The sequence below is a fragment of the Dama dama genome, chromosome 18 (assembly GCF_033118175.1).
Source record: "Dama dama isolate Ldn47 chromosome 18, ASM3311817v1, whole genome shotgun sequence".
NCBI lineage: Eukaryota > Metazoa > Chordata > Mammalia > Artiodactyla > Cervidae > Dama > Dama dama.
The window spans coordinates 53587918-53615874 of record NC_083698.1 but is presented as its reverse complement, the minus strand read 5'-3'; the positions used below and the strand labels follow the sequence as shown (position 1 = coordinate 53615874).

Below are 27957 nucleotides of genomic sequence, written 5' to 3'. Positions count from 1 at the left end.
ATTCATCTTCTTAACAAACACTTCTTGGAAAGAACAGTATTTTTTAATCTTAGACAAATTTGTTTGAAGCTCTTTCTCAAAGAGGAATTGGGGCTCTTTTCCAAAATTTGTACCCCACAGTCATCTGAAAACACTGTTCTGTGACTACTGGGAAATGAACAAAGCAGCGACATCACAAGTAATCAAGCACGTTAGAGCAAGGAAAGCCACTTTGAAACTTTTTTTTTTTCCACTTTGAAACAGAAAAACTTTCAGGCATAAATGACAAACTAAACTCAGGCCTTCCAGACTCAATTTCCATCAGTCTAACATCTAATCCTGAAAGGAAAACTCTATATAGGGAATAGTGCTCAGCTTATAAAAGAGTTCATATAATTATTTCTGATTACAAAAGAAATTCATGTTAGCTTTTGAAAATTATTAAAAAGTAGAAAGTCTAACAAAATGCCACCTCTCAATGGTAACAATTGGTTGTAACAACACTGCAATATGTAACTTTGTATCCCAATTCTTCACTTCTCCAATTTTCTCATTTTGAAACTCATTACCATAATTTTTACATAATTTATACATAATATTTCCTCTTCTAACTTGGGGCCAAGAACATAAATGGCTGGTTTTCTGAATCAATTTATATAAACTACAAATGGGAATATTAAATGAAATGTAGGATGCAATTAATACAAATATGATTTTCCTAGGGAAAAAAACTGAGGAAGGGGCTAAGGGCTAACTTTTACCCATATGCAAAGTTTTTATAGGAATCCTCATACTTTGTTGTTAGTGTTCATCATTCACATTTCTGGAGAAAACTCTCAGACATTTTTCTTCTTTTGGCTCTTTACAGAACTGCTTATGCATGTTTGGATTTTCTTATTTCATTGGAGTCTGGCTAAACCCTAAGCCTGTTATTATGGAAGCCCCACAGACTCTTCAACCCATTCTGGACATCCTTCGAGAAAGGCCAACAGGTTTCTTCCTCTCCCCAGGATAGTGAGTACTGTTTTCTCCAGGACCTGGGTTAGGGCTATTTTTAGTTGCCTCACACACATTCAGGCTTTCCAGGTGGCTCAGTGGTAAAGAATCCGCCTGTAGTGCAAAAGACACAGGAAGACACAGGTTCGATCCCTGGGTGAGGAAGATCCCCTGGAGGAGGAAACGGGAACCCACTCCAGTACTCTTGCCTGGGAAATCCCAAGGACAGAGGAGCCTGGCAGGCTATAGTCTGCGGGGTGGCAAAAGAGTAGGACACTACTGAGTGACCAAACAATAACAACACACAAATATATGCCCATGTTCCCGAACATGCTCACCCCTGGTCACCAAGGCAGAGATGATCGTTTTCATTTTGGAGGGAAAAAAACACCTCATCTCTACATTTGTGCTTAAAGATCTCAGGGAGACATGTTTAGAGAAATAAATTTCCTGTGGTCCAGTGGTTAAGACTCCACACTTCCAAAGCAGGGGGAACAAGTCTGAATCCTCATCAGGAAACTAAGATTCCAAATGCTGTGCAGCACAGCCAAAAACAAAACAAAACAATAATAGATTACCTTTATTTTAAAAATGCCCAATTAACACTGTCATAAAATGGAACAATAAATTGCTTGGTTTAAGAAAACAGTTCACAACTTGGGGGAGGAAAGGTTATCAAATTCACCCAAGAAGACATGCAAATTTCATAACCAGAAGAGATCTCACCAGCCTCAATCCCACCAACTTCCTCTTTCTGGCACACACACAGGGGTCATGAATCAGGGTGGAAAACAAATACACATGTGTGGCTGGCAATTTCCCAAAGCCTTCTGGGCCAATGTCACACTTTCTCTCTTCTTTCCCAGCTGAGAAGCAGCCACGGTTTAGTTCATTCCAGAGTGACAGATGCCTGTTTCTGGATTTAGTTGCTTTTCTTCTTCGATAGGGACACAAATGTGATCCTGACTGATACAACCTGAGTCTTGAACCTCCCTGCAATACCAAAGCCAGGGCTAAACATAAAGGAGTATGTTCAGTCCCATTTTCAAGTCTTCCTTCCTGGAAGAGGTACACTGCTCCAATCCAAGTTCCCAGTGATAAGTCATCCTGTACCATGAAAAACTGTTGGTTGCTAAGTCGTGTCCAACTCTTTGCACCTCCATGGATTATAGCCTGCCAGGTTCCTCTGTCCCTGGAATTCTCCGGGCATTGCAGGCAAATCCTTTACCATCTGAGCCACCAGGGAAGCCCTCCATCCTGTACCATTGTGTGAAACTGTGAAAGTATAGTTGTTCAGTCATGGCTGACTCTTTGGAACCCCATGGACTGTAGCCCACCAAGCTCCTCTGTCCATGGAATTCTCCAGGCAAGAGTACTGGAGTGGGTAGCCATTCCCTTCTCCAGAGGATCTTCCTGACCCAGGGATCGAACCTAGGTCTCATGTATTGCAGGTGGATTCTTTATGGTCTGAGCCACCAGGGAAACTGCACCATGATTTACAGCAATTAAGATGAGATTATCTCTTATCCCATCGCTTCTTCCTCTGTACCCAACAGACTGCAAGGAAAACTATCAATATAATATCCAGCATGCCTTGTTACTGCAGTACTTCAAAGGTGCCCATGAAAGCACACTTTGTATGAAGGCCATAGTACACCTGTCAAAGACAAAATGGTGTCCTCAAAGACTCCTTTCCACCCACCCACCTTCCGGTCCCAGCTGTTTCCACACAGGTCATCTCTCATACAAAGATGATTTGGAATGAGAGGGACTAGAGATACCTCAGGTGGTAAAGGACACACTCCATGTTTAAGGTATTGACCTGGCCTCCAACTTGGTGATAGTAGAGAAGGGCAATGGGTCTTCCTGCCCAGGTCACTGAGGTCCCTGAAGCTTCTCTATTAAGGAGGGAAAGCAGAGGGAAGCCACCAACTGGTTTTCACAATGTAGCTGCACCTGCCTTGGAGAAATTGCTCCTGAATTTGGCAGTTGGTTTTCTGTCAGACCTCATTTCTAATATCATTAATGTCTGCCTCTTTGTGTACATCTAGCAGTATGTATGGGAGGTTATGACAGGCTACATTAGGGAAAAGGAACATAAAGCTATCTTAAGCTGGAATCCCTCACTTCAAATCACATATTTTTTCAGGAGTACAGTGGTATAACTTTAAGAATTCTAAATCTGACCTTGTGGTTCCTAAGATAAATTACATATTTACCACACACACATACACACACAGTCTGTATGCACAAATATATTGCTTTGGGTATCTGAGCATTTTCCCATTTCCAGATGTGTGTATACACTTAGATGCTGTTTGAGGGATATATAAATCATGTTTATTGAAATACTGTTTGTGGTTTCTGTTTTTCAACATCCTGCTGGGGAAATCTTACAAACATGCAAAATCTGGCATGAGACATTTGCTTCAGAAAGAACTGTCAGAGAAACAGAAGTAACTTATGCCTTACCCAGGCAATGCACCAATGGGAAACAAGAAAAAACCATGAAATCTAGCTTCCTACCAACTCTACATGACAGCTAATCGTTCTTATTTTATAGTCCCCAGATATCTGTATTAATAAAGTGCTTCGAGATGACTGCTTTTGGAAAATTCAGGCTCTATCACTTTAAAACTTAGACAAGCAAACTACATAATCAAAATCAATACAATTAATAAAGTGGATCATTTCAGTTATCACACCTAAATCAAATGACTCTCAAATCATGCTCTTTAGTCTATAACCGCTCTCCTATTCTTGTTTATGCAGATATTGCCACCTGAATGTTTGATGGGAATGGCCAACTCTAGGAAGTCAAACAAAACTCTTAATCCTATGCTATAAACCAGCCCCCCCTGCAAAAACATCTCTTTTGTTAAACGGCACCTACGTTCACCTGGGGCTTCCCTGGTGGCTCAGTGGTAAAGAACTCATCTGCCAATGCAGGAGACTCAGGTTGAATCCCTGGGTTGGGAAGATACCCTGGAGAAAGAAATGGTAAGCCGCCCACTCCAGTATTCTTGCCAGGGAAACTAGATGGACCCAGGAGTCTGGCGGGTTACAGTTCATGGGGTCACAAAAGAGTTGGACACAACTTGGCAACTAAACAACAACAATCTATGCTCCCCAACTTGTTCAAGCCAGAAATCAGGAAGACATCCTAAACTTCTTCCTTCCCCTAACTCTTCACATTCAATGATAAACTCTGTTGTTTCCATATTCCAAACATCTTAGATCTATCCACATTACACCATGCAGGACTGCTCACCTGATTCAGAAACTTATCTCTTAACCTCATCTACTGCAATAATCTTTCTTAGATCACCTTTATGTCACCTCCATCATCCAGAAGGAACAATGTGCATGCTTTAAAGGTGCATAATGCTCATATCTCCAACCAGGAGGAGTTTTTTAAAAAATAATTTGCTGGTAATCTTAATATTCTAACAATTCTCACCTGTGCATTAATTATTGAATACATCTTCTCTATATGCTACACATTAACTACCATCTTCTCTATAATGCTATGCATTTTATGGAATTTCAATCACTATCTATGTTTCATTTATTTTGTCACCTGACACTAGGTACGTGGAATGTATTTTATTTTTTTAACATGGACCATTTTGAAAGTTGCTACTAAATTTGTTATAATATTGTTTCTGTTTTACATTTTGGTGTTTTGGCTGCAAGTTAGGTGGGATCTTAGCTCCCTGACCAGGGGTGGAACCTGCACCCCCTGCACTGCCTGAGAAGTCTCTTGGAATGTATTTTAGAAATGGCATTATTTATGGAATTCTTTCATTTTATGACTATAAGTATTCTGCTGTGCTGATAATCAAATGTGATTCAACTATTCCTATATTGGAACTGATGTTGTTTCACAGACCACATGGCAAGGAATAACTGCATAAAGTGTTTGCCATAAAGTGTTTTGCCACTATTGATTTTGTTTCATGCGAACTTTGAGGGGTGGAATTACTGATTCAAGCTCCTGCTTTTGACCATCATGTTAGACAATACAGCAGAGTGGCTAAGAAAGCACACTCTTAAGACTTTTGAGGTTCCAATCCTAGTTCCACCACTTCCTGCATGACCTTAGACAACTTACTTAATCTCTCTATGACTCAGTTTCCTGTAAAATGAATGAAAACTGAACCTTCCCTTATGGAGCTGTCACGAGGATTAGACAGAAAACACATGAGAAGCTCTCAGAACAAAGCTTGGTGAAAAGCAAGTGCTCCACAAAGCCTATTTTACATATTTATACACACACACACACACACACACACATATACATACACCTTCATTTCCAAAAGTATCATGTTAATATTTAATACAACCAGTAGGGTACTACATATCAGTTTTATTGCAATTCTGTCACCAAAAGGCATTAACAATATTTTTGGTGATTCTTACTTGGTAAATATCCAGTGTATCTTAGCACACATTTTTTTAAATGCCAAAGAGTAAAACAGTTGTTCCTTAAGTACATTTATAGAAAGTGAAAGTGAAGTCGCTCAGTCATGTCCGACTCTTTGGGACCCCGTGGACTAATGTAGCCCACCAGGCTCCTCCATCCATGGGATTCTCCAGGCAAGAATACTGGAGTGGGTTGCTATTTCCTTCTCTGGGGGATCTTCCCGACCCAGGGATCGAACCCTGGTCTCCCGCATTGCAGGCAGATGCTTTAACCTCTGAGCCACCAGGGAGGCCAAAATAAAAATAGCTTGGGGGACATTACTTCTTCATTCTTTAGTATTATATATACTCTGACCAAATAAGCTTACCAGTTTATGTTTTTAAGAAAACAAGTCACATGAGTTGCCTTGTTTCTTCTAATAATGATCAGCAATACATAAAAGGATGGAAAAGAATGGTGTGGGTAACCCTTCAATTGGCAAGAAATTAATAGCTCATTAGATTCATTCTTCTGCTATAGAGGCCAGAGATCATTGTCAAAGGAAATTAAATATATATATAAAAACTTAAAATTGGTCATTATGCAGTTGATCCCAGCCCTTGTCAAAAAGACCCTAGCAGAAAGACACACCTAGCCTAAAAGAAACAATTCATGCAATGCATGTGATGGCTTTGGATACTTGTTTCATAGTTAATGAGAAATATTATATAAAAAGACAAACTTTGACTTTTATTATAAGAAAAATGTATGATTAAAGTCTAAGTTTAAATACAAATACATATTTGTCAAAAAATAACAACATAATGAATGAACTTATCTAGAAACCCAACAAGGCCTAAATTCCAGTCCTTCCTGTATCACAAATGAGGTATCTAAAGCAGTGCCATTCAAACTATTGGTGAGGACCCACTGAGTCATTAAGTAAAGTTAGTGAGTCTTTTTAAGTTTATAAATAAATTTATTTTATTGAGGTATAGCTGGCATACAACATTCTATTAGTTTCAGGTGTAAAACATAATGATTTGAGTCCTGTATATATGTATGTTTTAAATGAAAAACAATAGGAGATCACAGAAAGTATGAGTAAATATTGTTTCACTTATATGTGTGTAGGGTGGTGCTGGAATCAGGAAATGAATTTCCTATTATGGATGACAGTTAAGCAATGTCAAAACTCACTGATGGAGAGTGCCTCATTTTACTATGCTTCACCAATACTGCATTTTTTACAAATTGAAAGTTTGTAGCAACCTTGCATTGTCAGATGATGGCTTGTGGTTTCCCTTTTTATTTATTTATTTATTTATTGATGTTTTTCTTTTTAAATTAAGGTATATACATGGTTTTTTAAACAACACTATTGCACTCTTAAAAGACTACAATATAGTGTAAACATAACCTATATGCACCAGGAAACCAAAAAATGTGTGTGATTCACTCTATCGTGATAATTTGCTTCACTGCAATGGTCTAGAACCAAACCTGCAATATCTCCAACGCATGCCTGTAAGTCATTTAATCTCTGTGAAGTTGTTTCCTCATCTCTTAAATGGAAAGTATTCTACTTCAGAGAGTAGATTCAAATAAAATAATTTCACATCTTTTTAACTATAAAACATTGTATTAATATGCTAAGATTACAGCACTATGGCTGGGTTTCCTTAGAGTTAGATTAATGTTTCTTGGCTGTATATGTTCACAACATAAAATGACTATGCTAGAACTTGGACATACTGTATCAAAGATAATTCTGCAAATGTAGTCTCCTAAAAAAAATGGAGCTAGAGACAGGAAATCCTTAAGTTTCTTGAAATGTTTATAATCTCCTTTGTAGTTCTGACTATACAGCCTCTGAGGGAAAAAATAAGACTAAAGAAGAAAGGCAGCATCTCAGTGTCACTGTGGGGCCTTGTGAAAGAGTCATCACTTATGAGAATGACCAAAAGGGGGAAATGTTTACAGGCTATTCCCACAGGAGGCCAGATCATGAATATAGGCTGCCATCTCACTGTCTGCACAGCCCTTCAGTAATACTTTACTTGCAAGTACAAATCACTGCTCTTTGCTTCCCACTGAAAGTTTAGAATCCTGTACCAGTCTCTAAATGCCACAAACAATTCCAGGTAGCACATCTTTATCTAGCTACACATGTTATCTGCACACATCATGGTACCACAAGATAAGAAACATCTCAAGACTGCCAGCTAACAAACTGAAAACAGCTAAGAGGGAAAGGTACACTCCCTCATAACTCTTCCACACAGGCTACCAATAAATCACGCTTCTGAAGAAAAAGACATTCTAAAGATCCTGAGTAAATAAGAGATGGTACCTCTCCCCATTAAAATAGAAGGGACTTTAAAAAGGAACAGAATTCCTACTTTGCTGTTATTTAGTTACTAAGTCATGGCCAACTCTTTTGTTACCCCATGGACTGTAGCCCACCAGGCTCCTCTGTCCATGTGATTTCCAGGCAAGAATACTGGAGTGGGTTGCCATTTCCTTCTCCAGGGGATCTTCCTGACCCAAGGATCAAACCCACATCTCCTGCGTGGCAGGCGGACTCTTTACCACTGAGCCACCTAGGAAACCTGAATTCCTACTTCGATGATTTAAAAAACCACTTTAGGATAAATGGAAGACAGGGATGTTTGTGAGGACTCAGTGATATGAGTATGATGACACTTCATTTTTTAAAGGATATCTGTGACCTTCAGATCAGCTTGTTCTGAGTTTTGTTTCCTGTATGCCTTAGGGGTTTTTTTTTTTTTGCACTGATCAATCCAGCCCACATTACCCCTCTAAGCCTAAACAGGTTCACAAATGTAAAACATCTGGCTTGGGTGAGGGGCTCAGTCTGCAGCTCTCAAAGGCTCACTGGCTCACGCATGCCTGCTGAGCAAATGAATGTAGAAATAGACCTGCAATGGCCCTAACTTTCTCTGTGACTAAGTCCCATCACTTTAAGGGAGGGGACGGGGGACTATGACAGACGAGAACATACAGAAGGCAGATAGTCAGCGTGAGGAAAGTTGTCAGGGGGTGATCAAGAATGTTTTAGTCACTGCCCATTGAGTTCCTGCTAGAGAGAGAGAATCAAACAGCCTGAATCACGTTGGTTCTGGCAGCCTGCCAGGTAGCTTTTGCTTACCTGTGATCTTAGTTGAAAACCATGTGGCATGTGTCACAGCAAACGTGCCTTTCTCATAACAATCTCAACACAATGGAAATATCTTCCTAACCAAAGGACACACTTGTTTGGAAGAACTCCACAGAATTCATACTGAGAAAAACCTTGGCTATTCTTCGACTGTGTATTGAGACCCTAGAAGGTTAAGTGACTTACCCTAGGTCAGACAGCTGCAAGCAAGCACTGTCTTGACTAAGACCAAGAGCTAAACAGACTCTCCCAAGATAAAATATGTCTACAATTGTGCCTATTAACATGTTTCAAAGAGACAAGGTTCCTTACTACTCAGAACTCTAGTTTAATCACTATACCTGTCTAATACCCTAGAACACTTGAATATATGACTAAGTATGCATTGTTTTAAGACCATTCATCAATTAAATGGAGGGGATAGTACCCACACATCAGGTTTGAAAAGGAATTCCTATCTCTGATACACCTCACTACAGGTATGAAATTTAAGTAATTTTATCCATATTTACAGTATGTTGCTTGAGACTGAAACAATAATACATAAAGATACATAATTCTCTCATAGATAGTGAGAGATAAGTATGTTAGAAATATACAATGTGCATGGAAACTTCAAGCAAAGTTACAAAGATCGATTTATATCAAAGAATACGGAAATTGATTTACTGCTACACCTAATATCAGCAAAACATCTGTGCCCATAAAATAAATTTTCTTGAGTATTTATAAAAAGCTAGAAAGAAAAGCACATACAGTAACCAAGTTTATTATAAAAAAAAAAAACAACTTGTAGCGCGTGTGTGTTTTAGTTGCTAAGTACAAGCAGCTACAAATAGTCCTTTCTGTGGTGAGAAATAAAGTCCACACATAAGAATCCCTGCAAAATTTTCACCATACACACACACATGTAACAGATGGAGTCTAAAAAACACCTAAGCATTTCATAAGCCAAATGCTCAAAAATTAATAATAAAAGATGGTAACAATCCTGTATTATACTGCATAAATGAACACAACAGATCCCTGCCCTCTGCTTTCACCACGCATCTCATCCCACCTTTCTCCAAATGTGTGCTCACCCATCTACATCCCCTACTCTGCAACCAAATCACAACCACCCAAAGGCAAGGTGTCTGCTGCAGCCCAAAACACTTGACTGATAACATCCGGTTTGCCATTCCAGGAAATCCCAGAGTGTGTTTTAATCCTCTGCCCACAGCTTGCAAAAGAAAAGCAAGAGAAGATCTAATCGATACCAGCACCCCAGCTGTGACCTGGCACATAAAGAAATCAAGAAAATAAATCCCATCCATAATCTGTATAATTTAACACTTGGAAGAAAGCAACATCTGGGATCAACTCCAAGCGGGACAGTGCTGCTGGCCATGTCTGTGCTTCCTGGACCGAGTGCTAAACCGGTGACAAGGGGCCACTCCGCGTCCTCAACACTTCAGCAAAAACAATGTCTCTTCCTCACAAGAAGTAATCTACCCCCAAAAAGGAGGCAGGTGAAGAGAAGGAAACATCTCCTTGCCAGCTGAGCACCTGATAAAGGCTCCCCTTACATTTCAAAGACAGGGAAAACTGGAACTCCTTCCCAAAGGTGGGTCCTGGGCAAACTATTGTCTTGCTGATCAGTCAAAATCCAAAATGAAAGCTCATATAATACAGGGGAATGACTCTGTTTAATCCTACAGCCCTTTCAGGACACTCCAAAGTCCTATCCCCAGATGAAGTTGGGGCGGGGGGGGGGGGGGGGGGGGGCGGGAAATCCCCTGCAATTATTATTCCCTGGAAAGGCTTTCCAGATTTTTTAAATTACAGGAAAATGAATTTAGAACATAAGTAGATGCCTATATATCATCTGAATCATTAGATCTACACCCAATTTTTTAAAAAGTAAACCAATAAGCAGGACAGGGCATTACAGGAAACTCTGTACTATGGATTTTTAGTATAAAATTTTATTTTATACTATAAAATCATAATACTTTCTCTGTCAAACCTTCTGAGAGGTTATAATTGCATCTGGCTGCTTCAGGCTTGTCAGAGAGCCTTCCTTCTTAACAGTCGCAACCTAAAAGGAGTAACTGTCAAGGAGCGACCCAGCTGAAATCAAACAACAAAAACGGGAACTGTAATCCGCCTGAAATGGGAGGAGGGAAAGGAAGGGAGACTCCTGTATTCATCCGTCAATATTAATGTCCTTTGTTGTTCACCTTTACACAGAACAGCGAGCGCTACCCTGCTCCTTTTCCTCCTAACACCCGTGTCAGGGTAGTCTTTCCTAAAAGCTGACTCGTTGCCTCGAAGACCCAGGCTTTCGGAGTCTCTCTCCCCATTAACACTCCACAGCTGTCCTCCAGCACCACCCCCACCATGGGCAGAGAGGGTGGTCAGAAGTAAAAACATTGCTGAAATACCCGGTCCCCTCCAAAGACCAAAGAGCAGAGCGGCGCAGATGTTGAAATTCACCAATTCCCCCCGCCTCTCCGAGCGCACACACACACACCGGGTGACCCGGGATGGGAGGGAGGAGGAAGGCTCGGGCCGGACTGTCAGAGCGGCTCTTCTGAGGACGGTGCCACATTCCGCACTCCGGGAATGTGGAAGGCACAGGGAAGGTTCTGCGCCTCCCTTCTGTTTTGGGGATGTTCTCTCTCCGCGACTGTTGTTGTCTCCCTATCCACCCTGGGAAGTCGCTGCAGCCCTTGCCATCTTTAAGGTAAAGGAGAAAGAGGGAGAGGAAAGCCGTCCGTCCTCCTTTTCCAACTTGACACACACACACGCCCGGTAGCCACTCCAAACTCCGCAGGCAGAGCCCACAGCAGGCGGGCTGGCCGCGCGCTCCCCGGAGCCGTCCCGGCGCTCCCTCGGGGAGCCCGTGCCGAGAGCTCCCATCCGGCGTTGAGGGGCGAGACCCCGACGCGCTCCCCTGTGCCAGGAGGTGGCTGAGCAAAGCCCCGAACCCGCAGCGCGATGCCAGAACTGGGCATTTGCAGCCGGGCTGAGCGAGAGGGGCACAGGGGCAAGGACGCGAAATTCGCACTCGCTCGGACTAGGACCAAAGCAGAATAAAAGTTCGCCCCGCGGAGACTCACCCACGCCGTATTTCTCGTGCTCCGTAGGTATCCACATGGCTAAACAGGGGCCCGGGGTCTTCAGGCTTTGTAATCCCCGCGCCCCTTCTCCGGCTCACAACAATGCACAGCTCCCGAGTAGTGGCTGCAGCGCTGGAGCCCCGCGGCTCCGCGCGGGCTGCGGTCTCTGGGCAGGGTCTGCGCTGACGGCTCCCGAGGCTAACGTTGACACCGCACGGCCGAGGCTGCGCCGCCCGCCGCTCTCCCGGCGGCGGCTGCTCACAGTCCTCCGACGCGCTCCCGGGAACCCGGAGGCGCAGTCATTGTTCTGATTCACTGAACTAAGCGAACACGCCGGGGCACTCTCGGGCGCACCCCCGCCCGTCAGCGCCTCTTCTAGCCCTCCCTGCCTAGCGCCCCGCAGCACGCTGGGAACTGTAGTTCTGCAACAGCTCCATCCCGGAAGGAGGCGGGAGTTAGCGGCTAGGGGCGGGGATACGTCCCGCTCGCCACATTCTATTGGCCCAGATCGTGACGGCGCGGAGTGGGCGTGGAGGAAAAGTCGCGTCAGTGGGGAATTCGTTTCCAACCGCGTTTCCATTGGTCCCGCGCCTGTTCTGCGGCCCTCTTTTTTTTTTTTTTTCCCCTCAGCCGCGTAATGGCTGCTCCCAAGACCCAGGGGCGTGCTACCCAAGGGGAGGACAGGGATGGCAACTGTGGTGGAGCCGGCGGTGTCAGTTATGAGGGTGAGTACGGTGCCTCTGAGGTGCAAATGGTTTTCTGTCTTCGTTTCTCTCCGACCTGGAATACAACTGACTGCTGGACGGACCTCAGCTCTAAGGCCACTTGAGCGCGAGGGGGCCACGGGTGGAGCCCCGCGGGACACGATGGGGTGGGAGGAGGCTACTTGCTGGAGACTGTCTGGGAGGAAAGCAAAAATGGGATGAAATGGCCTTATCCGCAGCCAGGGAAGTTCCCTGGGTTCTGTCCTACGTGTGGAGTTCCCACCTTTACTCTCGCTGCCGAGTGGGCGTGGGTCAACGTTTGCGCGTGTGTGATTGTAACTCTGGAGTTAGCTGTCCTCTTTCCTCGCCAGTACTCTACCCTTGCCTCGGTTTGCTTGATTTGGCCTCGGGAGATAGGTTTTATTTGGGTTCGGGCGGATTTCCATTTGCAGACTGGTTGGTCACTGCTCTTTACAGATTTTTTTCTCAGTTGTTGGCTGGAGCAGCCTCTGAAGGGAAAGTCTGTATGGCTCTCACAGCTGCTTCCCCTGTCCGCTGCCCCGGGCGTTCTCCAGGATTGAACGTCGAGCCTGCGAGATCTTCCCAAACTCTGGGTCCTTAGAGCAGTAGGAAAGGAAATGGTAATTTGTAGTCATGGCTTCAGAGAAAGTCATCGCAGCTACTTTGGCTTTGCTTGACTTTCAGGTTGTCTTCTGACCCAGTATAGAGAGCAAATCAAACTTTGAAAGCTGCGGAGGAGGTTATCTTTAGAATCCCTAGCTTCTTTCTTTTGTTGTTGTTCTATCCATCTATCAATGAGTCCTATCCAACTCTTTGCATCCCCATGGACTGCAGCATTCCTGGGTTTCCCTGTCTTTCACTGTTTACCTGAGTTTGCTCAAACACATGTCCATTGAGTCAGTGATGCCATCCAACCATCTCATACTCTGTTGCCCACTTCTCCTCATGTCCTTGTTCTTTCCCAGCATTAGGGGCTTTTCCAGTGAGTCAACTCTTCGCATCAGGTGACCAAAGTATTAGAACTTCAGCATCAGTCCTTCCAATGAATATTTTGGGTTGATTTCCTTTAGGGTTGACTGGTTTGATCTCTTTGCAGTCCAAGGGACTCTCAAGGGTCTTCTCCAGTTCCACAGTTTGAAAGTATCAATTCTTTGACCCTCAGCCTTCTTTATGGTCCAACTCTCACATCCATGCATGACTACCGGAAAAACCATAGACAGCCCTTTGTCAGTAAAGTGATGTAAAGTGTCAGTAAAGAAAAAGGTCTCTGCTTTTTAATACACGGTCTAGTTTGTCATAGCTGTATCCTTACAGTCTGTGTATCACCAACCTTACACCCTTCTTTTTTTGTCTGATATATAATTTAACACAGCTAGTTGTCTTTTTCCTTTTGATTTCTGTTTTGTTTGGCCACACCGTGCAGCTTGCAGGGACTTAGTTCCTTGACCAGGGACCCAGTCTAGGCCTCCTGCAGTGGAAACTCTGCCCTCTGCAGAGTCTTATCCACTGGACTGCCAGGGAAGTCTGTTGATGTTTTTTCTGTGAGGTCAGTTTATTTCTCTTCCTAGTTTCTTGTCTTGTCACACCAAAAACTTAGAGTGGTAGACTAAAGGGTACAGAATAACAGACAAGTTACAGTTCAGTTTGGCTCAGGCAGACAGATCTTTTATTAGACAGACAGACACTCCTAAAACATGGGAGCAGACTGACTCCAAAGGAGTTCTCCTCTTCCTTCCTGTTGATCCTGTTCGGTGTCCCACTTTCATACTTCCAGTCTCTCCCTTTTGCCTATGGCGTGTGCAGAGTAGAACTTGTACCCACCACCAGTCAATGAAAGGGAATGCAAATGGGCATATACTCAAAGCTGATTGACAGTTGTAACATACGCAGGATATGTTGTTTGTGTCCTCTCATAATTCAGTCTGTTATAATTAGATGTAGAATGTTCATGAGCCTTACTGGGCTCCTAAGTGCCTAAGGTTGCTTGGAGAAGCCCCTTGATTATTTTGTATCCACTCACTGTGTCCCTAGGGCACATGTGCAAGAGTTGAAAAGTCTCTGGTTATTTTGTAGCATATCTGTGAGCTCTCCTGGGTGTGTCTGGGATGGAATTTAGAGATCAGCTTGCATCCCTTTCAGCCAGGCCTCCCTTGCTGCTCACTTCCTAACATAACAAATGTGGTTTGAGGCTTAAATGTGGTTCTTCATCCTTGTCACTGGTGTTTTTTTTGTTGTTGTTGTTAATTTCTTGCTTTTTTTGTGCTTTCATGGTTAAATTGACATTTAGCCTAAAATTTTTGTCTTAGCAGAGTTAGTGCCACTTATTCCCACTTCAGTGAAACCCCTAGTTCTGAAATTATTTCAGTACCTCTTTGTAGAAATTTTTAGTAAGCTCCATTCTTAAATATTTTGTTATATTCATACCCTAAACAGTTCATTTTGGGATATGCCATATAGTCAACTCTTATCTTATGGTAACATGCTAAAAGTTTTCCAGATTCTCAAAGTTCCAAAAGGCTACCTGTTTAACATTTGAAGGTGGAATCTTTGGTAAATTTATCTCACAAAGTAACTCATAAAAAAGAAAATTGGGTGTGCCTTTCAAAAGCATTGTGTGACTTTTAAATACATTAGTCATTTTAAAATTATAAAACTTTTAATCACCAAGAGTTCAAACCATTCAGAGATGTGTAAGGTAAAAAAATCAAAGTTCCTGCACCTCACACAGTCTCAGTCCCAAAGTAACAGTTCTTGGGGGTTGGGTAAGTATTCTTTTCAATAAATTTTATGTATGACACACATCTGTATGGTTTTTATTTCTTTTGAATAAAAAAGGATCATTCAGTGTAAGCTTAAAGACCTGCCACCTTCTTTCTTCCAGTGTTCTATTATAGACATTCTTCCATGTCAGTACATCTGCTGCTTCATTGTTTTTAAGAACTGTGCCCATAGTATTCCATGATATGAATGTACCATATGTTAACCATTCCTCTGTTAATGAACATGTAAGTATAGATTTAGTTTTTCACTAATGTAGAGTAGAGCTCTACATACATATCCTTGTCCACCGGGTGTATATTTCTTGATAAATTAGATCAAAGGTGACACATGTTTATAATTGTGATAGATGTCAGATTTTCCCCTTCAATGGTGAGTAGACATTCCCACCAATAATAATATGAGTATCCGTTTCTCTAGATCCTTACAAAACTGGGATTACCATCATTAATTCAGGATAAATGTTTAGATGACTATTAGAGTGAATTGAGTATCTGATGGAAAGCGTAATTTTAGATTCCAGTTTATTTTCAATGAAAGTATTGAACAGTGAATTTGCTGTCTGTACCAGAAAAAAATTCCTCACCCTGACTCAGAACTGCCCAGTAGTCTCAGTAATGGTTGGTTTTTAGGTCATAAGGTAAAGTTGTCGTTAAGAATTCCTTTGATAACCCATGTTTCGTGTGACTTTATCTACATTCTTTTCAAAGTCTGTAAAGTGTGATACAAATTTTGGGTGAAACTACAGGTGTTAAAGGTATACATATTCATATTTTTTGCTAAGCAGCCAGTTCAGTTATCAATTATGTCTTTCCCTGTAAAAATCTTTAATTTCTTAAAAACTGTCTCTTTTAAGAGGTTTCCCTCTAATTCTAATTAAAATGTCAATCTGTGTGTTTAATATTCTGGGACCGAAGGAACTATGGAGTCTTTTTATAGAAACCCTCCCAACTGTGCAAGATTTCTGCTGGAATGAGTCACTTTGTGGTGTGCGGGCAGGTATGACACCTTCCCTGAGGTCTGTGTGCTAGACTCCATCTTCCTTCAGGGAATCCTCTGATCAGACACACACCACCTTTCAAACATTGAAACAGTGAGTAGGACTTCATATTTTTCCCTAAAACTGGGAACAGATAATAAATAGACTCAACACTTCTCACATTTGTGGAGGTTACTGGGGAAATTTTTCTGATGGAGGTGATTTCTTCTGACAGTTAATCTGTGCTTCCGTATTGTAGCATTCTGATAGAGTCAACTTTTTTCCCTACAAATGCATGCCCAGTAGATAATGATAAGGATAATGCTTCTTTGGACTTACAATGCATATCCCCCATGCTCCAGACTCTGCTTCTGGGACCAAAACCATGTCTCTTGTTTTTGTCTGCTTGACCCTGTTCTTGTAATCTTGTCAGTGTTTAATAAATGTTTGACCCAAACTGAATTCTAGCCTGGATAATTGCAAAACCTTCATATTGATCTTACTGACTCTTGATTTTGCTGTTCTTAATCCACCTTCCAAAACTCAAATGTATTCATGGATCTTCACTTCACATCTTCAGTGTAACTCTAATGCATTGCATTTAAGGTTCTTAATCGACTTTTCCAGCCTCATCATCAGACACCCTGCTTCCCTTCCCAGATCTCCATTATCACACTTAACGTAATAGGTTTTAGTTATTTGTTGGCAATTTTGTCTACATCAGTAGACTGTGAGCTTCTTGAGGGTAAGAGGTGTCTTATTTTATGTTTATACATCCAGTGCTTATCAGAACTGTGTGTAGTTAACATTCTATAGCAATTTGATGGTTAGAATCTGTTTGAAATTTATCCAAAGTACTTAAAATGACTGCTGTTTTAAGCAGAGGAAATGAAGTAGAATAAAAAACTCAGTAGATGCTGTGTGCTTGTGAAAGTTATGCATATCAATTGGAAAATGTAGAATATCATCATAAAGTGTCAACTTGGTCAGAGATAATCACAGTTAGCATTTTAGCATAGTTTTTCAGTCTTTTTTTAAGTGAACGGTTAGTTTTTAGATAATGATTAAATTTTTGAAAGAATACTTCAGACCTGTCCTTTATAACCTTGCACTCATAACTGAGTAAACTGCTGCATAGACCTTGAAATCTGTCTTCCATTATCTATGTGGCTGTTACCCAGTTTTCCAGAGGTTGTCATCTTTCAGAATTAAGGCTTAAGTCCAGTCTCATATATTTGACATGACAGTGGAAGGAGGACTAGAGCCTGTCTTGGAAAAACTGTATTTAAATTTCAATTCTGACATTTAGTAGCTATGTGCGGTAGATTTATTGCACATTTGCTACATTTATGAAAACATAGCTGTAATACCTACCTTGCAGAGTTTGTGATTATTTCGTTGAATTTTATATTTATGAAAGACTGACATACTTCCTTTTATAAAGTTAGAAATCAGTAAATATCAGTTGAATTAAGTATAAAAATATGCCTAATTGAATTGTAAAACTGCCTACTCTGCTTCACTTAGAAGTAGTCCAAATTATGGTGTAACCAAGGGGAAGCTTAGGAATGTAGTGGTGATAACTGCTTAGGCTGCCCATGCATTCCTAGGGCTTGTCAGAGTGTCTGTTGGTGCTCTGTACTGGTATTGCAACTATGTGCTCTGAAGGCCGTTTGTATTATCTTTATACCCTTTCTCAGCTCTGCCCAGTGCAGCCCCCTCATACCCAGCTCCCAGCTCTTGACACATACACCACCCACATTTAGACTCATGGGCAAGAAGCTCAAACAACCTTCCATACTCAGATGGCCTGGAAAGTACAGGCCAGAGGGTGTGAAGGAAGAAAAAGAATTACAGCTGCTGGGTTTGATGTCAGGTTCTGAAGGGGCCTTCTTTAGAACATCCTTCGTTTTCCTTTAAAATGTACATGAGACCCAACTTGTAGGATATTATGAGGAGATATTATAATAATGATGATGCTGATAGTAGCTAACATTTGTTGAGCAATCATTGTGCCAAGTACTGTTTCAAATGCTTTTGGAGATCTTACTTTGTGTCACAGCATCCCTGGGATAGATATTCATATTATCCCCTTTTTATTTACAAAGGAGGAAACTGGTGCAAAGAGCGGCTGGCACAAGGTCACACAGTAAATGAAAGAGAACTTTTAGTCCAATTACTATTAGAAAGATGTCTCACAGTAACTAAAGTCCATTGGATGAGGTCTGAAACAGACTTTCCTGAAACATAAATTTGTTCTAAAGCTTATGTTACTATAGAAAGGCAACATAGTATGAGAGAAGAGATCAGGCCAACTTAGCATCAAACCCTGGTTACTTAACCAGGCACAGGCAAGTTAAACAACCTCTGATCTTCAGTTTCTCACCTATGAACAATGGGAGCTAATCATGTCTGTCTTGCTGGAATATTAAAACAGTGAAATGATGGGTATAATTCCTGGTCTTCAATAAATGGTGACTTTTATTTCAGCCATAGGTTCAGGAATACGTCCAACATGTGTGCCAGTGGTGGTACAGGTGCTGGTTTTGAGTGTCTCTTTTTCATTTTATGACCAGGTTTCTATTAAGGGATTTGGTCAGTCCTTGTAGTATCAGACACTGAGTTAATCTACACTTCTTAGTATACTGACATATATATTCCATTCATGGAGAAGAATAGCTCCAGCCTCCACAACACAAACGCATATACAACCCCATCTTGAAACACTGAACATGATATTGACCAGACTGATAATAAAAATCATATTAATACTTTCCTGATGCTCATCACCGTTTGATACCTGAAAACTCTTTTCTCTCCAGTTGGACAGATGAGCTGAAGGAAAAGTCTTTCCCTAAAAGGACTTTCTGCCAGGGATCAAAGAGTTCATTTAAAAGGGAAGCGAGCAGAGGTAAAGAGGATCAGTTACTGTAATGCTAAAAACTATAAAACTGATTCTGTGAAAAATAAAATAGAAAAATAAAAATCATACTTTCTTCTATACATAAATTCATGAGCATTTAATAAGAAGTGTATCTAAACTGTCCTTCCAGTCATTGAATCTTTAAATATCTCTATTAACTGTTCATGGGGAACTTTGCCACAAACTGGGGTTCAGTTTTGCTGTGATTTATTTAACAAATTTATGAGACCTAATGGATTGTCATTTCACTGACAGTGCCTTGAAGAATTGCCATCTCTCGCTGAAACAAGTGTGTTGTATTGACTTCTTTGACCCAAAGGTGAGCAGGGCACCTTTTTCCAGAAGTGATGGATTCGACTTATCAGTCTTCTGCCTTTCTTTACATCTCAGCCAATGGTCTTTGTGACCAGTGTCATTTATTTGTAAAATAGCCAACTGGAGTTGGGTTCTGTCTTCAGGAACCAAGTAAAATTTCTAGTATTAAACAGGACTTAATTTTAAACCTTTGCTTCATCAAGGGTGCAGAGGGACATTAGGGGGGATTCAATAATAAATGGTAGAATATTTTAAGTATTAATAATATAATCTAATATGGGATAATTTGGGGCTTTCTTTATGTGTAATATATTTAAATTAATACATTGAGTAAAAATACTTGGAAGGAAAACCTGGATTAAGAGTTAGAAGTCTGCACTTTGATCCTGAATTTGCTGCTTTGTCACAGTGTGAACTTGGGGGGTAAAAATTGCTTAACCTCTCTGAGCCTCAATCTCATAAAAATGCTGCAGGTTAATTACCTTACTGATATTTTGGAAGGTTGAGTGAGGCATTATATGTGAAAGCACTCTGTAAGCTTTGATATACTGTGAAGATAGAGATGAATAATGTTGATGAAGGTATATCACAAGAGGCAATTGTGAGTCTTTGGAATTAGACAACCTGGATTCCAAAGTAGCTGTGAGTTAAAACCTGTGTGACCTTTAACAAGTCATATGACCTCCCTGTTATCATCACAGCTGCTGCCACTACTGCGGCAGTCTGGAGGTAGAACTTTAAAATGATTACAGGCTAATTAGCATTAGAGTTTGAATCAAGATGCACCCCTGATTTTATAATAACCCCTTTGAGGAGGGGACTGTCACATATAGCTTTGGATCGCCTCGTCTTCTGGGACAGTGCCGCGCTGTGCTGGCGTCTGCTGTTGAGTGGGCTGTGGCTGTCAGTCAGCCCCATGTTGGGTGCTGGTGGGGCACAAATGAAGAGCCCCGGCCTTGTTCTTGAGGATGTTTCGGTGCAGTTGGTGGGGCTCCACATTCGTATTTTACCGGAGCTAATTGGAAAGTCCTTTCTGTTTCCATATTGTACTCTGGGAAGAGTTGGAAACATTTGAATCTGCAATTTGTATTCATTGACTGAGGAGCTGAGCAGAATAAAGCTTTTAAACGTGGTTATTTTTAAAAGAAAGGAAATGCATGCTCCATCTCCTGGTTTCCCTAACACTGTCCTTATTTCGTGTTTTTTTTTTTTCTAAACTGAAAGATGAACCCTCCCCCAAGTAATTACTGAGGCCCTGCCTTTAACAATTTTTTTAGTGGTTTTATTCAAAACTTTGATTTGTTTTTTAAGAGAAGGACTTCAGAATTGTAATTGTGGTTATTTATTTAACACAGTCTTTCTGTTATGTAACAAGCTGCTATTCACCAGTAATAGCCAATTAGAAAAGAAAATAATCTTGTACCACAAATCGTAATTACCATTATAAAGCAATTAATAGCAGGAACTGTTGTTGAACAGTAACATAACATCAATCAAGCTATCTTTGCTAAAGCACCATACAACTAATTTTCGCAAATGGAGGAGGGAAGAGGAAAGTGAAAAAGAGTCTGAAAGCTTATTGGAATTGCTTACATACTAGTTGATGGATGATTTTTGAAAGCTTTATAAACATGCATCCTCATGAGGGAAAGTAATGCTGTAATCTACTGGGAATTTTGAGTTATTTTTCCAACATCAGTGATCATAGACTATATTGTTTGGTGGCGCGTTCACAAGGAGTCAAAAGATCTGGGTTTTAATCCCTCTTTTGCTTCTGACTGGCTCTGTGGTTTTAGAGAAGTTATTTGCACTCATATTTAAGATTTTCTGGTATGCAAATGGGGGAATTCTTTATGTTAGCATTCTTTCAACTGATCATCTGTACATCCACAAAAGAAAGAGAAGACAGACTTAACATCTAGGGAGTCTAATTATACATTAATTCTAGAGTCTGTGTAGAAAGAATATATATATATATACACATATCTGGATTTTCCCTTGGGAATCAGATACACATTAGTTGCACATGTTAATGTCACTAATCGAGTGTATCAAGTTAGAAAATTGGTGCAGAGCCACAGGCAACAGACAACTTCTAGAGTTTCTTAATCCAAGAGATTACGGATAGATCATTATGACATGTTTCATCTTACCCCATCCCTTCTCCTTTCCATATTTTAATAAATGATGCAAATCTGAAAGGGCTTTGATAGAACTGAGAATTAGTTCATTCAAAAAACTGTATTAAGCATCTACTGTGTGCAAGCTTCTGTATTTTAGATGCTGTAGAATACAAAGATGGAAACAGGATAAAGTCTTGCAGTCCAGGGTTTTATGGCCTAATAGGAAAGATAATGCGGTATAAGTACCTATATTACAAAGTAAAAAGTGTTAAGGACCATCAGAGTGATCAGAATAGAGTTGAGCAAGAAAGAGATGGTACCCAGCAAGTGGTGCTGGGCCTTGAAGTTGAGTAGGATTTGGACATGCAGAAATAAGGCAAAGCATCCTAGGCTTAGGCAAAGGGAGGGAACAGTGAAAACCTAAAGGCATAGGCATCAGGTCACAACTCATCTCATTTTGCCCCGAGAAAATGTTAGGTAGATAGAACAATGAAAAAAGTTTTGAACAGTTTGAGGCAGATGATGTGATTTCAAATGTTAGATCCTGACTCAGCAGACTTGAGGAAAGGAAATGATAAGATCAAACTTTAATCAGATAATAATATACTGAAGAGGGAAAGTTGAGTCAGGAGGCATCGGTATGTGCCAGAGAAAGATACTGAAGACTCAAGGGTGTGTATTCAGTCGTGTCTGGCTCTTTGCGACCCCATGGACAATAATCTGCCAGGCTCCTCTGTCCGTGGAATTTTCCAGACAAGGATACTGAAATGGGTTGCCATTACTAGACTTTAATTATATGCTGTCTTTAATAAAGTCAGGTGATCCATCAGTCCTGTAAGGAAATTCCTGAGATTTGAAAGACATTCCAGGACAAAGCAGGTTGTGTATGGAGATTCTTTCTTTTATAGGTTGGGGGTTGCTTGGGCTCTGTCATCAGGAAGCCCCTGAGAGGGTAGGCAGAGAACTCCATAATGATGACAAAACAGGCATCAGAGCACAGACAGGTAGAAAGTCTGGTGTCTGGTAGTGTTAAAGAAAACCAGAGCTGGACAGTAAAGGAGTAAAAAAATAGATTTTATTCAGCAACTATTGGAATGGAAGGGAAGAGACCACAATACAGAACTGGACTCAATTCTTAGTTTAAGGAAAGGTAGGGATTTTTAGATAAGGAACAGGTTGGGTAGGTTAGGTGATAGAAAATTCCTAATAGGAAACATTAGGGACATTCTGGTGTAATGGACCAAAGGGTCCATGTGCCTGTGGTGCAGAAAGCCAAACTCTTAACAGCAGGAGTTTGCAGCAAAGTCAGAATTTATCGCCGGCTGGGCTCCAAGCAGGAGAAACAAGCCTCACAAACGCTCCAACTTGGTCTTGGAGTTAGGGGTTTTTTAAAGGGGAAGGAAGAAAGAAGCTGGTTGTGACATTTATTAATCGTAGTTTTGGGAGTTAGGATGTCTCTGGTTTACAATTCTCAGGCCAGGTGATCCATGGCTCGGGGGTCTATTAGCTCATCTTGCCCTGGAGAAAGAACCTGAGTTTGTATTTTAATGATAATATCAACAACGGCAATTTTAGTCACCTGACTCTGGTTGTTTAGTGTTCAGTTAGCACAGGATTGAGGTCAGAGGGGACACGAAAGGGAATAAATTTTCAGATAGGTAGTCATAAACTCAGCAGGGCAACTACATTTTAGGAGGACACAGTTTCACAGGTTATACAGACTCAACAAGACTCTTGCCACAGGTCTGCCATGGTAGTAAGGTATCACCTGGAGGATAGTAGAGACAGAGGAACCCCATCAGAGATGGAGAATGGGGGGTTCTTTCCAGACTGACTTACCAGGATTCTTGCTAAAACCTGTCTATGCAGATCTAGCGTGGCCTGATCAAGAAAAAGATTCAGAGGAACCTGACTATAAAGTTTGGTCAAGGAGAGTCTTTGTCAGTAACAAGAACACACTCACAAGAAAACTGGACTTGAGAGACAGGATTCAAGTCAGTTAAAAAGCCTTAGGGAAACAGGTTTACAGGGACATTTATTCTGGCTGAGGTATGAAATCAGACAGTTTACAGAGTCAGGACAGCAGGTTGAAGGCTCAGTTACTAAAAAAGATATACAAGTTGAGGCTTCGTTCTGAGAAATGAGTCACATGCCCAGTGACTAGCATTCCAGACCCAGATGGAGATGAAGCCAACAAGACTGACTTGGTTTAGAGCCACTGGCTCAAGGTGGTCCCTGCTGGGGCAGAGCCAGACTGCTGCTGTAGGGCCCCTGCCACGCGGACTGGCTGTGCCGCAGGGCCCCAGCTCCAGGCAACTCATTACAGTTGCCCATCTGGCCACTGAACTCCTAACCCTGCGCTCATTAATCGTGAATAATCAGCCAGTTGTAATATAATTCTCAAGTATAAAGTGATAATAGCCTTTCTTTTTCATGACCCCTGGACTACGTGGGTATTTGATGCCACAGAGAAAGATTCGTGTCTTGGGTCTTTTTCCTTTTGAAACATCTTAGTTTTTTTTGACAAAACAGATAGTTTTTTTTGACAAAACAGATGAAAATTCAGTGTTAATTGTTTCCCACTTGTTAATAAGGTATTTTTAAGTATCATTTGTTATCATTGTTTCCATAAATAGGACACAGTTTGGTTTTACTTTCATTTAATGAAACTCAGAGTACATCCAACCATATAGATTTACATGTTCTTAGAGTCTAAATGAATTTAAAAATGAATTAAACCTGTAAGTAATGGACAGAAAAGAACTTGATTTCTTTGACATCATACTTTTGAGATACATTCATAGAAAATTGTGTTCTTGTTTTTGTTCATCTGTGTGATGGAAGTAGGTAGGGCTGATGTGAATTTAGTATGCTATTTATGTTTTTAGGGACAGTATTTCAGGACTCCATTGATTTCTAAGGTGGAAAAAGTATTTTAACCAAAGAGACTTTCAGGTGCAAATACTGAGTTAAATAGAATGTCAAAGCATTCTTACTTCAGGACTTTATAGCATACAAATTTTTGTGGCTGTTAAAGAGATAAATGTTACATTACAGTTTCCCAAATATTTAACTGCACTATCTTTTTCTCAAATAGCACCTATTAACATTTAATGAGACCCTAGTGTTCCATGGAATTTCCTTTGGCAAATGCTTATCAGGGTCATCTCCTCCGTAAACTGATCATATTTATTAAGAGCTTAGACACCCTCAGTAGTTCCATCTGTAAACATCTTCAAGAAGAGATTGTTCTCCCTGTTTCTATAATAATAGCTATAACCATTGTTGTTCATTTTATAGCTTTCTTGTTTTGCTTCAAGCCCTTAGTGGAGAAGGAATAAGTGTAGAGTGCTAAACACAGGGTAAAAACAGTAAATACAGCTATTTGTTCTACCTCAGAGAGATGTGGCATCCTCTAAGGAGCATTCCTCCCCACCCTCCCCATGCCCCACTTCGCCCCCCTCCCATATTCAGAAAGTCAAAATTCTTTTGAAAACGTTCCATGAAGCATTGAAATAAATATTTGTATAAACAAAACCTACCCACTTTAGCACAGTATGAGAACTCTTCAAATTTTCTTTTGTTTATTTTAGTGTCCTGCTCTTAGTATATTTGAACTGAGATTTGAATATTGAACGATATAAAAGGAAATTGTTCCTAAGTAACCAATCTCTGATCTACTGTTCCAGAGCACTCAAGCCTATGCTTCTTATTAAACCAGGTAACCATAGCTATTTAATGCATTATTTAAGGTTATAAAATTTTAATTTACATTCTCCTATCAAGTTTCATCGACTTCAAGAATGTAGGTTAGTTGCAGTTTTTTTCATTGCCTGTGTTTGGCATCATTGTCAGAAATGTCAGAGTTTCTGAATTACTGTTTATAAATGAAATGATGAATCCAGACATCTCTTTGATGTAAAAATCCACAACTAGTGTGATGCAGAGGAATTTTTTATTGAAAGTTTTTTTTTTTTTTTTTAACAATTTAGAAATGATTCATGGGGCCATTGTTATTCACTTCTAGTTAGCAGTATTCAGAGCCAGCTGGCAAGTCTCCATTTCTTCAGGATTCTCACTATTAAATTAAATGTGGTTTCAAAGTAAACTGATTTAGGCAAGCAGTGTATAAGTGAAACAACTGGATTGCTCTTTTGTCACCTTTTCTAAAAATCACATGTTTGCTGGCCTTTTTGATAGTATATTAATCAGATTCTGAATTCACCTTATTTATAGATATCAAAAATTATTAGAATGTTATCAATGTTTGCTGATCCTTGGACCCTTCTGTGAAATGCACACATACTTGTGTAAACTCAAACACATTTTCATATACTTATGGGCAACACTTTTTATGTTATATCCTTCATAAGTTATACTTCATAAATATTATAATCCTCATTATAAATATATACCTCCTCCATTCCTCTTTGTGGGCTAGTAATACTCATTTTTCAAATCTTAGCTTAAAGTGTCACTTTTTATGTGAAGCTTTTCTTGAACCATAGTATGAATTAGCTACACACTTCTTTGTAGCTTTAATCATATTACACTTCATAATTGTCTAGGAGAATCCCATTACCTGCTTGTAGAGAGAAAAGTTTTAATGCTAATAGTTCCATTGATATATATTATGTTCATTCTCAAGGGCTGCGTGTAACAGATTATACAAACAGGGTGATTTAAAGCAGCAGAAATTGATTCTGTCTCAGTTCTGAAGGCCAGAAGGCAGAAATCAAAATGTCAGCAGTGTTACTCTGCCTCTTCTCTAGAGGAGAAGCCCTTCCTTGCCTCTCTCAGCTCCTGATGGCACGGGGCGTTCCTTGGCTTGTGGCAGCATAGCTGTCGTGCCTGCCTCCGTCTTTAGCCTGTCGGAGAGGTCGGGTGGGCTTCCGAGGTGAGACCTAGGCAGTGGTCTTTGCCGGGTGCAGTGGGTCTTCTTAACAGTGGAAGCCACATGAGAAAAGGCCAGGAGAACCCACTCCCCGGCATGTCACCAGAGCCTGAGATGACGTGGTAGAGGGGGAGGCAAGGCTAGACGGGGCACGATGGCTGTATTAAAAAGGAGTTGGCGGGCCTTGTAAAAATAACCTGGGTTAGCTCCTACATGGTGAGGAGTGCTTTATGGGTGAGAAATATGAAGCAGGTTTGCTGGAGAGGAACAGCCTTGTGACAGTTCTGATGTAAAGACGAATACAGACTTCAGAGGCTCTTGTGAGAATAGCACAGTCCTCATGTAGTCCAAACTGGGTGCCAAGCTAAACGTGCTTGTGCATGCTCAGTTGTGTCCTGCTCGTTGTGACCCCCATGGACTGTAGCCCTCCAGGCTGCTCTATCCTTGGGATTTCTCAGGCCAGAATATTGGAGTGGGTTGCCATGTCCTTCTCCAGGAGATCTTCCCTATCCAAGGATTGACCCTGCATCTCCTACAGGGGCAGGCGGATTCTTTACCACTGAGCCACCAAGTAAGTCTCTCCAAAGCATCATATAACCTTCCGGCTCACAAACCAGCTATAATGTCTCTGTGCCAATAGGAAAAATCCCAAAATGAAAGAGTATTTTTATTCAGGACTCCTCATTGCCTGGCCCTGCTAATTTAATCTGCTGCTTCTCAACCATGGGGATAGCTGTGAGTTTTCTTTTTCTACCTTGTTTGTAACCACATTTCAGGTGTTTCTACCTTGTTTGTAACCACATTTCAGGTGTTTGTAACTCACATTCAGGTGTGAGTCCCACATTAGATGATTAAGGGGCACAAATGGAAGAGTAAAGCCTGCTCATGAAGTGCTCACTAGACTGTCATATGGAAATTTGCACTTTTAAATTTTATTTTCTAGATGAAAGTATACTTTTGAAGTTGTGTTTTTATTATCTCTATGAAATTTTTGTTTTCTCAGAAAATTTGATATATTTTCCATAATTAAAAATGACCATATACCCCTGAAATTTTTGCTTTGATCCATGTCAAGTTTTGTCAGGTACTCCTAATTAAGCTCCAGATTTTTTACAGATTGTCTAAAAATTTTCAACCAAGACCTCACATCATTTGGGAGAGAAGATGATTATACATCTTTAAAATTGTGCCTATTGTATTTATGTAAAAAAAAAATGTTGATGTGTTAATTGGAGTGAAGTTTAGTCTGATTAACTCAAATGGGGAAATGCTGCTTTGTTGCTGTAAATTTTCTCTTATTGAAAACTTACATACATATCTAATACAAATCCTTAACTCTGATTTAGCACAGCTGATAAGTCCAAAGTCATCCTTTCAGAGGTATTTAGTCTTCCACTGTAATACTTCTTTTTAGTGATAAGCTGCATTTTGTGTGTGTGTATGTATGAGAGAGCAGTCCAGTTACTTCTGAAGTGTCTAATGAATGCCATCTGATCCTAAAGACAGACTGCGATTTTTCATATTGCTTCCATCTCCACATTCTCCTGTTTTTCCA

General features: G+C 40.6%; 2 protein-coding genes across 5 annotated transcripts in view; one reads left to right on the top strand and one right to left on the bottom strand.

Moving 5' to 3' along the window:
* DOCK4 (dedicator of cytokinesis 4) overlaps positions 1-11964 on the bottom strand; it is a 479093-nt gene extending 467129 nt beyond the window's left edge. For 2 of the 3 annotated variants that reach the window (XM_061165344.1, XM_061165347.1), the window contains exon 1: positions 11666-11963. In XM_061165344.1, the coding sequence (XP_061021327.1) occupies positions 11666-11702 (37 nt within the window). In that variant the 5' untranslated portion in view covers positions 11703-11963. Of the gene's footprint in view, positions 1-11665 lie in introns of all 3 variants that reach the window. The other variant, XM_061165346.1, reaches the window with a different exon arrangement.
* A 293-nt stretch (positions 11965-12257) lies between these two features.
* Positions 12258-27957, top strand: part of ZNF277 (zinc finger protein 277) — a 137922-nt gene continuing 122222 nt past the window's right edge. For both annotated transcript variants that reach the window (XM_061165343.1, XM_061165342.1), the window contains exon 1: positions 12258-12390. In XM_061165343.1, the coding sequence (XP_061021326.1) occupies positions 12303-12390 (88 nt within the window). In that variant the 5' untranslated portion in view covers positions 12258-12302. The remainder of the gene's footprint in view (positions 12391-27957) is intronic.